This window comes from Phyllostomus discolor, chromosome 3, assembly GCF_004126475.2.
Source record: "Phyllostomus discolor isolate MPI-MPIP mPhyDis1 chromosome 3, mPhyDis1.pri.v3, whole genome shotgun sequence".
NCBI classification, from domain to species: Eukaryota; Metazoa; Chordata; class Mammalia; order Chiroptera; family Phyllostomidae; genus Phyllostomus; species Phyllostomus discolor.
In genome coordinates, this window is record NC_040905.2 from 172,533,315 (window position 1) to 172,545,359 (window position 12,045).

Below are 12,045 nucleotides of genomic sequence, written 5' to 3' on the forward strand. Positions count from 1 at the left end.
CCCCAGGAAGAAGTGGCATGAGACCTATACCTGGCCTCCCATGTGACATCCAGTCTGAGTAGACAGAGGTGGAAGAAAGGCTTGGATGCCAGCATTATGCCCTCAGTGGCATATATGTACTGTGTGCTCAGTTAATCATCCAACTGACATAACAACTACTACTCTAAAGACATACTACAAGACACCAATCTGGTACCACCTGTATTATATAGGAATCATTTAGCAAACCCCACAGTAACCCATCCAGACTATCAGTGAGCAGAAGGTGTGCAGTCCTCAAGTGTGTTCTCTAGACCAGCTGCATGAGCATCACTCCGAAATGTGTCAAAAAATACACCTTCTCAGCTCTCTCCCCCCTGGAGCTACTGAATTGGAAGCTCTGGGGGGCTCACCCCCCAGCTCACCTCATCTGTTCACATCACCCATCTGACTCTTGCATTTGGGCACCAATTTTGAATTTTTCTGAGCAAAATTTTGGATACAATTTACTTAATCACATTTGCTCTTGGGATTACTTTGCAAGGGAAAAAGAAGAAATAAAACTATGAAAATATTAGCCATGACATTATGATATATGTGGTATGTGTATGAAACCAAGCAGGTTTCAGAAGCTTACCTGCTATCCATGGTGTCCTTAGAAGTGATTGAAAACGTGATCAGAAAAGGAAGATGTGGTGCCCTATACTTCAGGAAATGTTTGCAAAAATGACACACAAAATTAGAGTTCATTGATTACTTGCCACATGCATAGGCCAAGTTTATAAGTAGCACCTAAGCTATAGAACAGTACTTCATTCTACCCTCTGAGAGCCCTTACAGTTGACATTTCCCTTGCAAAGTGTGGGCATGTTCATACCTAAAGGAAGAACATTTTCTCCAAGGCCTCTGGATTCTGCGTTCCTGTGTCTTGAAAGTTCCAAGACCATTATCTGAGTTTGGGCTGCATTTGGCTGTGGCCTACAATATGGGTTTAATCCCTGGGGCACTGGTTAGCTTATCTGCAACCAGAATCAGGACTGCATCCCCAGCCAGTTTCTGGTGCGCCTGCTGTCGGCTCAAAACCTTGGGCCAAGGATGGGTACGTGACTAATATCCCACGTGGTCTAAGATCATCAGTCTCAGGCATCCCTGTTGCTTCTAGAACAATGAAACCAAGCCTGTGCAGCAAAACACAAACACCACATGTTCTGAAACTTAAGGCTATTCCAGAAAGTCACCCTTACAAACTCTAAAAGCCTGCTTTTCCTCTAGGATTTTTGATGATGGCCGCTGCGTTCTGGACTGTCCCTCGGGCAAATATGAATTTAAGAGCCAATGCCAGCTATGCCACTACACCTGCCAAGAATGCCAAGGAAATGGGCCTTCCAACTGCACCTCCTGTGGAGTAGGTGAGGGAATCTGGTTGGTCACTTGCTCTTTGTTGCATCATTATTTGGGTTGGGACATTATGTGGTGTGACTCAGAAGCGTCATCTCTAGGGAAAAGGGGTTGAGCTTAAACAGCTGTTCATTAGAGAGTGTATTCAACCAAGTTTCTGCTTGTTGTCTGGACCTGAGTTTACATTATTGTAGACTCACTGCCCCTGAGGAGAGGAGAGAGAAGCTAAGCAATGTCCTTCCAGAGAAGGAGATAGAAGGGGCATCTGAACATGATGTCAGACATGAGACAGACAATAAAGCTTAGATTTGTTGAGGTAAAAGTGAAAAGCCAGGAAACTGAGGCAGACACACTCTGCCTTTCAGAGAAATACTCTAATAGAGGTTGTGCCTAGGTCTCCTCAGCCAAGAACTATGCCATTTAGAAGCTGTCAGCACCCTGTGGGAACAAAGTAACCACTTCAAAACACAGATATGACCTTCTCTGTCCCAGTTTTAACAACTCAGGTTTATGCTGTCACTGGATCATGACCGGCGACCTCAAAGGTCCTCTGCAGTTCAACCGCCGGCTCCGGTCCACACTCCCCTCACAGGCCTCTCCCTTACTTTGACCTCATGTGGGACAGATTCATATGTTATTTGACCTGAATCATACCTTTAAAATTTGAGCCAAATTTTAAAATTGAGAAACTACAAATAAAAACCTGGCTTTTTTTGTTTCTCTTAAAAACTTGAACGACCTGGCCACACTGGGTCTACATTCCCTGGTAGCAGTTGACTGCAGCCAGCTTCTACACCATCCTCACCATCCCCGGCTTTCTCACTGACTCTGAGGCTGTCAGTCACCACCATCGCCAAACACCATGGCATCTCTGGTGGGAGAGAACTATTTATCTTTATTCTTGCTTGTAATAAAATCAAGAAAAAGGAACAAATTGAGAGCACCATGCTTTGAAGAAATATGGGAAATAACACAGTTCTTTGTATAAATTAAAATTATTTATTTGTGTTTCTTATGTATACAAAGTATATCTATGTCAAATTTTATCTGCAGCCTGCTCATTGTTTCTTTCCTCATTTACAAGATGGTGATAATGGTTCCCCTATTCTAGGATTATGATAAAAATGAAAAAAGACTAAACGAGATAGAATAACAAAGCACTTAGAACAGGGCTGGCTATATAGGAAGCACTCAATAAAATATTAGCTTAATATTACTACTGCTATTATTGTTTATACTTCCTTATTCCTATGGGCATTTGAGCTTCTCCAGCTGTTCAAAGACTTCACTTGAGATGTTCCCCACTCATTGTCTTCCTGATCTCCTTCTAGTCATCCTTTAGGTCTCAGTTTCAATGTCATTTCCTCAGTAAGGGTAGCCTTACCCTCCTTACCTAATTTAAGCCCTCTTCATATGAGGATGCTTGGAACCCTGTACTTCCCACTTCACAGACCTCTTCGCACTTGATCCCCACCTTGCCCATAAGACTATGCCCTGTAAGAGCAGTGAATGGTTTTACCTGTTTTCTGTTGTATTTTGAGCACTAGCACAGAGTCCCGCATATGGAAGGCACACAATATAAATGAATGAATGAATGGTTCAGTAAAAAGAACATCAGTACCAGCAATCAGAAAACCTAAGCTCCAGATTGTCACTTCACCTCTTCAAGTCTCTTCTTGTTTGCAAAAAGGGGAAGCACAGAGAAGATGCCATCTAAAATCCCTTTCAGATTTAAGACACACTAATTCTTCATGCATAGCACACATTTAAGGAGTAGCTCAAATGTTAAATACATGTCTAAAATGTTCTAAATATCCTATTGCTACTTAGAACAATCCACACATTAATGCTTGTACGTTTCTTTCTGTTTGAAAGTGTGCTTAATCCATTATGTTAACAAAAGTTCATTCTGCCCTCCCATTGTAAGTTACTGTACAAACGGTCATGGAAATTACAATAAATGATACTTGCCTTCAAGGAACTTATGGTCTAACAGAGGGGTGTGTCCTCATGTATTATAAAACAAGAAAATACTGAAAACCAAATGAATAGTAGGAGTCCTGCCACAGGTCAGAGAAGAAGACTCACTTTCAGCGGCAGTGAGCAGAGGAGGCTTCCTACAGAGGATACTGTTGTTGAGCAAGCTCTGATTAGCAGGATTCTCTCCTATTAAGAGCATAATGCCCCTGCTTCATGTATTAACACAGCTAACGTGTGAGATAGTGCTAGAGAAGATCGACAAGTGAACTGATACAGTTCTGTACCAGTGGGCTTTCATAAAAGACTGAGAATCCTGTGGCTAGGAAGTCAATAAGTCTCTCCCATCATTTTGTAGAAATGTCACCCCTTAGTTTTAATTTTGGTAAAATTTAGGTCTGAATCCTTTCAGACAGGCAGATCTCCAGCTATGTTGGTGAAGATTCACTCTAAATTTTCTCCCATATTTATTCTCTCCCAAAGTGAACCAGCAGCAATAGTAAACAGAATTTATTTTCAGAGTCCCTCGGCCTTTCTTTCTTTCCTTCTTTCCAGCAATTCCCCCCGCCCCACCATGCCTTCAACCCTCAACCTTCCTTTCCTCCTGGAGACATCCACTGTCTTCACATTGCCTTGCCTTCTCTTCTAACAAAATCACCTGCCAAAAGATTAACTGGAAATAATTAATTCCAGTAATGAAGTGGAATTAACTGGAAAGAGTTCATTACCCCTCCTCAGTATAAGTGAAAGCTGATCTGAACCTCTTTTGGAGTTCCTGAACTTTAACCCTTGTCTCATCACATGAAAGATTTGGTGACTAGCAAAAATATCTGCCCTTCTATTACTACAATAGAACCAGCTTCTCCTACACATAATTATAATATTTAAATTCTTGGCAAGTAGCCAAAAATGTATGACTGGGATTTAAATCAATGGGGTGTACAAATTATCAAACCAAACTTAGTGAGCAGCTATACTATTCAGGCCATTAGAAAAATGACCAAATCTTGGCATTCTCTTGGACCAAGACCATCGGGAAAGCTGGCCATGGTCAAGGCATCTAAGTGACCCCCTCATGCAGGGTCTGAGTGTTTTATATACCAAGGCCCTTCAAATCCCTGTCCCATAAATCTAAATTATAATATCCAAAGTTGTCTAAAATAGTAAAGCCATGTCTAAACAATAAAAATGGGGTTGGAGAATGTTTTCTCTGTTATCTGAACCTATCGTTGTTAATTTTTTATTTCAAGATCCAGATGGTTGGGCTGGGAAAATAGGAACACTGCCAAATATTAATTCACTCACTCAGTCATTCAATCAATCAGCAAACATGTATTTAGAACTCACTCTATGCCAGGCTGTCCCCAAGCCTCTGGGTCCTAGGTGGACACCATGTCAAAGTGTAGAGACTGTACAACTGCTGGACACAGAGAGAGCAGGCTTCCCACCTACCTTGAGCTTCATACCTAGATCTGAGAAGTCTGGCCCTCTGGAACACAGGGTCTTTTCTGAATGAGCCATGGAAATGGGGTTTGCTAGGCTCTCACAGTGTGCCTGAGAAGAACATAACTTGTAAGGTCAACCCTTGGGTGGTCTCCTGAGATTCCAGGTACCTCACCAGGGATTTGTGCTCCACAGCACTGGTCTATAGCTGCAGAATCTCCCAAGTACTCTCCCAAAGAGTATTTATCCTCCCAAAGACTCTCCTTTCAAACGTGGAGGCCGTAGACTCTTTTCCACCACCTCTATGGAAGCCCTCTTTATTTATTTTTGTTGTTGTTGTTCCCACAGGAACCAACAGAATTCTGGCCTAAAATCACCACCAGAAAAGAGGGGGCTTCAGAACCCATAATCTAAGAGTGTGTTTTTTTAATTGTATTTAAACAAGGGCTTTAACTAAATAAGAAACATTAGGTTAAACCATTTGAGAATGCCAAGTTTATGGGTAAAAAATAGTTGAATGTTAGCAATTTCATGTGGTTCCATCTAACAGTATACTGACTTTCAGTTTCTGTACTGGTAACATCATAGTCAGATAGTCAGTGCTATCTTTGTGCGTAAATTCAGCATCCTTGCATTTTGAATGTCAGTGGTTCTAGGTCTTCTTGTGATACATGATGAGTGAACAGTAGACCCCAGTTATTTCGGTAGCGCAGATCAGCTGTTCTTCCGAAGATGAAGCATATGGGAGATCTAATTCAGAGAAGGTGGATATCCTAAACATCCTCAGCACAAACAAAAACTCCAAGAGGGGAAGGGTAGGAGACCTCTAGGTGCATCCATATTAATCTTGCTTTTTTGATATATTTATTTGTAACTGACTATGCTATATTTTTTATTAATTGCAATTGTTTGTAACTAATTAGAATTTTCCACTTCACTCAGGAGTAAATTCCCATAGTCTCATGCTAGAAGTAGTGCTGATTCTTTCCTTGTAGAGCCCAGTCTTGACAGAAGCTGAGGGACTTTTCGGAATGCCTATAAAGGAGCTGAAGACATATGCCTGGTCTAGTGCCTCAGTGGGCCGCCATTGTGGGAGTTGGCAGCAGTGCAAAAATTCAGACAGTTAACACAAGCATGTGATTTTGATCATGGAATTCAAAATCACTCTAAAAGACTGCAGTGTCCTTTAAAAGAAAAAACCTTGTCTATCAGTATTTGTTTATTCTCATGAGGTCTCTAGCCCCCGGGTCTGTGAGCTTCCATGAATACTGCAAGGAGCCCAAGGAAAACTTTTCAAATACAAGTTTACAGATATTGCACATTTCATTAAATCCATTCTTATACTTCTGGTCCCCTAGGAGCCAAAGCACTTGGTCATATTTTTTTAATAAAAAGTTTTGTGGTACATTAGCTTCATGGTTAATTGCATTCATTTCCCCTCTTTTTGTTGCCTCTCTGTCTATTCAGATAAGCATGGCCAGAAGCGCCTCCTGTACCAGGGGGAGTGTCGGGAGAGCTGCCCGGTGGGGCACTACCCTGCCGAGGGGCACGCCTGCCTGCCTTGCCCAGACAACTGTGAACTTTGCCACAGCGCACACATCTGCACACGATGTATGGTCGGCTACTTTATAGCGCCCACCAACCACACCTGCCAGAAGTTACAGTGTGGGCCAGGTAAGGCTGATCTGGGGCCACTGCCCTACACCAGGAGGTGGCAGGAGGAACTGTACCCTCAGATGTCCCACACTCTCAGATTGTCTTCTTGGTTTACTGTCAGTGCCTGGGATGACTTTACGTAACTATACATCAAGCGGGAACAGTGATAGATGCCCCTCTCTCCTCCCCACTCACCTTTTCTCTGGGTTTCCCCAGACATAATCCAAGAACATAATGAGCGTAGCCAATCACACAGAAATGGATCTTGAGTGGAGGGTTCGTGGGTAGGGTACAGTGGAGAGAAAATTAGATTAGAATCTGGAAGTCATGGCCAACAATTTTCTCCTTCCTAATTACTAGTTATGATGCTCTGGGAAAAATTAGTCCAATTTCTCCATGCCTTGCTTGTTTTCTTCATTTGCAAAAAAGGAGAGCACAGCACCAAGACGCTTGCTGTGAGGAGCCAAAGAGACTCAGCCCTCTTAAAACTACCTGAAAATATTAAAATGTGCTGTGAATCATGCATTATAGTTATTGCCCAATTCCTTACCTCACATAGGGGAAGGGATATTTAAAAATAGCACTTATAATTGTTGTTCTCTTCCATGTAAGAGTACTGCAGACTTTCTCTGCTCTGTATAAGAATTATGCCTAATCTGGTTCTAAAAAGAGCTCCAAGGCATTTCTAGAGTAATTAAAATATATTTTTTTCTTCTTAATGTTTACTAACGTAGTATAGGATTTAAAACTTCTTAAAAAATGTTTAGGAGAACAGATAAGAGACAGAGCCTGTTTATTTATATACCCAATTCCATATTCCCAGAACTTACTTCCGTAATAAATAAAAGCTGCAGGCTTAACTTCAATACAAGTTGCATGGCATATGGTCCCACTCTTGTTCTATTTGTGCCCAACTAAGGTAATCTAATCAGTTCATTAATAGAGAAAAAAACAAGAATGACACATAGATCCTTAAAGATGATTTTGGGTTTCATATTTGCTCTATGGCTTGCTTGAAAATAAGCTACACACCAACATATTTTCATAGAAACTGATGTGCCTCCACTCAAGATGAATTGTTTTTCACTCTTCTCACCATATAGGTGAAGTCCAGGACCCAGACTATGGAGAATGTGTGCCTTGTGAAGAAGGATGTTTGGGGTGCAGCTTGGGTATGTTGTCTTCCTTTGTTGGTTAAAGAGGTGAAATAGTTGTGTCCTTTTCTACACAACCCCACCCTGTCATTCCTTCAGCTGAGAATCTTGCCATTGTTATCATCAGTGTCACATCAATATCCATTAAGTGGGCTCATTCCCATGCAAACTGGGTGGCAGTGAGAGATGCTCCCTTTTTGATGCAGACTCTGGCACTCCGGAGTCTGTGTGTTGTGGATGAGGTACACAAATTCACACGGACTACCGAGTCCTGTGGAGAAAAAGGGACAGCACAGCCACTCTCTCAAAGGGAGAGCGCCTATGAGCCTCGGCCACTCTCTCAAGTGGAGAGCATGTCGACCCTTGCCTGAACAGGCTTTTATTGGTTTCCAGTCACATTACATAAAGGAAGGTTCTCATTATTTCTAGATGTAGTTAAGTAATTACTTCTTATAGATAACAAAAAAGGAGAAAAAGTTACAAATGCAAGGGAATGTTAAAAATGATTGATTTGGTTGCATTTTGTCCTTGGTACATCTTAGCACAGACTTTAGGGAGTTGCTTCAGAGATATAAATTAAACATCTGCAGTCTTAGTTCAGAGTGAGGGGGTTTTAGAAAAGCAGGTCTCATAGCAGCCGAGGTACAATGCCGGCCGGGTTCCCCACAGGAAAGCTGATCTGCACACCTGGCTCCTGTGTGCAGCCTCATATTGATGGGTTTTTCGGGTCAATACTGGGCTATATTCACCATTGCCATGCTAATCAGTTCCCTATACCTTTTGAGGCAATGGATAGCTCTCTTGTCTTTCATGGAACTCAAGTTCAGGAAAAGACAGGCATCTTCCTCTGGCTGTTAGCTAGTTGGCAGGGATACCTACAGCAACCAAGTTTCTCAGTACCTGGGACTCAGCCTCTCCTTACTTTCTCAGTAGCACAGATTTGAAAATGACAATGGTGGAAGAGAAATAAGATCAAGCAAAGAAATATGCCTAATTACGCACTTGGTATATGAAACACAAAAGCCCATCAGGAGTTTGAGGGTTTTCCTTTGCAAAAATGACTTCAAGGTTAAGACAATACTTTGAGGAGAAAAACAATGTGGGGACAGTGAGTTGAAATCCCCATCATACAATTAAGAGCACTTGTCAGTCTTCCACATAAGTCTCTAATTCACATCACTGGCTCCTCTTTTCTCCCCACACACGCCTGGTTCTCCTGTGGGGTGGGTGGCAGGGACAGTCTGTACCACAGAGCACCACTGGATTGGATGCAAAATGAAAAGTAGGGAGGCCACCAAATTCCAGGAATGTGTCTTGATGTAAATTTAGGCAAGATATTGAAACTAATTAGCATGTGGGTCTGTGGATCTTTAAAAGAAAACCCAACCTAAATTAAAGATTGATGGAATAATTTCTCTTCATGGAGTTTCCGTGAGGCCCAGTGATTGGTTAACTCATGCTTCTAAAACTTTAATGCACACACTAATACCACAGGGAATTTGTTAAAATGCAAATTCTGATTCATGGGTCCAGATAGGGCCTGAGAACCGTGTTTCTAATATGCTGCCCAGTGAAGCCAGTGCTTCATGGAGCACTCGTGAGGTTGTAAGGGGTCAGACTGTGCCAGGGTTAAGTAGGCTTTTTATTGACCCTCTCTAATGGGTTCCCTTAATTCTTAAATGTTACACGTGAATTATAATTTACCTGATGGCTGTCACCAATTCCCTCTGCCTTAAATGGACGTGATGTATTTTTATAATATCTATAACTATAAAATAGAGGTTTTCAGGAACTTGAATACCATGCTCCCATTATCTTCCACTGTGAAAAGGGGCATATATTACTGGGGAATAAAAAATAATAATGGAATTGAACTCCACAAGGGGGTAACATTTAGAGAAAGAGCTAAGGGGAAAATGCTAATTTCTGGGAAGCAAATTTAGACCTAAACATACTTTAAGTAATAACAGTACTAAAATTAAAAAGATAAGAAAATTCTGCTGTCTCTTATGAAGTGGTAAGAGGTGATCATTCTCACAGGGAGCAAGGATAAATGTTTTTGACTACACGGATTTCCCTTTTTGCCCACCTCAGACCATATCTGCCCATTAGGTTTCACAACCCAGCTAATTTCTGTCATCCCCTTTTGCACCTTTGCTATTGTGCGTTATGTGCCCATCTTTGTGCATGGGGGGGGGGGGGCGGGTATGTACATGCACGTGCACACACTGCACACTGCATCTGTACCTGTCCATTAGATCTCAAACCTGAGATTTTTGTGATTTTGACTCTCAGGTTTAAAGGGATGAATGAGTGTGTGTGGACCTGTTCAGGATCAGTGAGGATATTGGCATGGAGGTGGGCACGGGGCCAACCATGATCTGCATTGTGCAGACCCTCCCCTTAGCTGACCTGACTAAAGATGAGGCTGGAGTATAGTCAAAGCAAGATAAATTCTGCAGCACACACAGGCCATCTGGGGACTCAAAATCCCAAATAATCAACATGCAAACATTAGAAAGTTCAACTGACTTCACAAAGTGCTTTCAAAATACTTTGCTCATTCCTTTACAAAATTTTAATTTTGTACTCTGCCTGCACTGGGGATTCAAAGTTGGTACGGCAGTGATCCTGTTGTAAGGCTCTCTCTGGATCTCACAAGTGACACGCCAGGGGCCCAATCTTTTGCAAGACAACCTATCAGAGGAGAAAGAGGTACAAAGGACAGCAGGATTACAGGAGAGGTGACTAGAATGTGTTAGAGGCTGCTAACTTCTCATTTTAAATACTAACATTTCTCTTACTTTATAAAGTATACATTTGGGCCTTGTGTATTTTTGGATTGCCTTGGCTGAACTCAATTAGCTCCTTATTTCTGAAGCCTTTGTTGATCTCTCCAGTAGAATTAACGTTCTTTTCTCATTTCCCCTTGTTTTTAGACCAATAACAATGCTTTTTTGCAGTAATATTTGATAGATACACATCTTTCTGCCTAGACATTAAACTACCTGAGGACAAGCTCTGTGACTTACACACTACTCCCACAAGAACTAACAGCTTGCCTATGATGTGACAAGTGTACAATAATGTGTAAATGTTTATTGAACTGAATTTGAGAGTTTCCCAAATGCAAGCACAAATGCATGGCTTAGGAGACACAAGGATTTAGATGATGTCTTCTCTAATCAAATGTCTGTATGGGCCTTTCATCAGGCTGAAAACAAATAGCATTTTATATAACCGAATTTTGTCCCAAGAGGATTTTATGCCAAATTCTGTGTCTATCTAATCAGTATCTTGAACGGACATTTTAATGAAGATAAATCTAAGTCATCTAAATTACATTTGTTAATTAATTGAGAAGATGAATACATGGAATCATTTTTACTTCATGTTTTAAGGCATCCTTAAATTTAGGGAATGTGGTAGTAAGCATGACACTTGAATATAATCTGAAATTTGGGGCTCCTACCTACATGACCAGTGAGACAATGATTGATGTCATTAAATTATATAATCTCTCTTTACTTCATTATCTTGTCAACAAAATAGAGAGATGTTGCCCCTATCTTGGCTCAGAAGTAGGTTATGAAAATCCATCAGCATTTGCTCACTAAAACTTCTATAGTCCCTAGTCTTGGGGGGAAATATACACAAATTTTTAACTTTTAAGTAATTGCAAAAAAAGAAAAGGGCCATAAAATTAAATGCTAAATAAGGGGACAAAGATTTATGCCAACAGAATTTAGAAAGGAGGGAATCCCTGGACAGTGAAGTGGTCAAGGAAAGATTCCAGAAGATGGGACTTGAGATAACCCTTATAGTTTAGACAGATGAGAGTGCAGGACTGTACTGTGGGGGAGCTTTTGACCTGAACAGTAGCAGGAAAAAGGGTTTGGAGGAAGAAACTCTGTCATGGATTTTAGGACACTAAATGTATCAGTTTTGCAGAAGGAATACATCGACATAAGGGAGTAGGCAAAGAAAAGTTCGGAAAGTGCCTAGAAATCATACCTTGAATTCTGGACGAATGAGTTTAAAAGTATTCTGTGGCTAAAAGGGAATAATTGAAGGTTCTTTTAAAAAGAATGAGTGTTTTTTTTTAAAGATTTTATTTATTTATTTTTAGAGAGGGAGGGGGGCGGGGGGACAGAGAGACAGACAGACAGACAGACATCAATGTGTGGTTGCTGGGGGTTATGGCCTGCAACCCAGGAATGTACCCTGGCTGGGAATCGAACCTGGGACACTTTGATTCCCAGTCCGCGCTCAATCCACTGAGCTATGCCAGCCAGGGCTAGAATGAGTGTTTTAAAGGATGTTTTAGTAATATCAATTTGGTAACCACATTAACTGTGTTCAGGATCATCAAAAGGAGAAAAGCTATAGGCAAAGAAACCTGCTAGAAGACTATTTCACACACCCAGGTACTAAGTAG

At 41.3% G+C, this 12,045-nt stretch overlaps 1 protein-coding gene across 1 annotated transcript in view; it reads left to right on the plus strand.

Annotated features, from left to right (window-relative positions):
- The window catches only part of PCSK5 (proprotein convertase subtilisin/kexin type 5), a 420,656-nt gene that overhangs the window by 331,806 nt on the left and 76,805 nt on the right, over positions 1-12,045 (plus strand). The window contains 3 exon segments of the mRNA XM_036021750.1: positions 1,252-1,388; positions 6,265-6,471; positions 7,557-7,625. Of these exon segments, the coding sequence (XP_035877643.1) occupies positions 1,252-1,388; positions 6,265-6,471; positions 7,557-7,625 (413 nt within the window).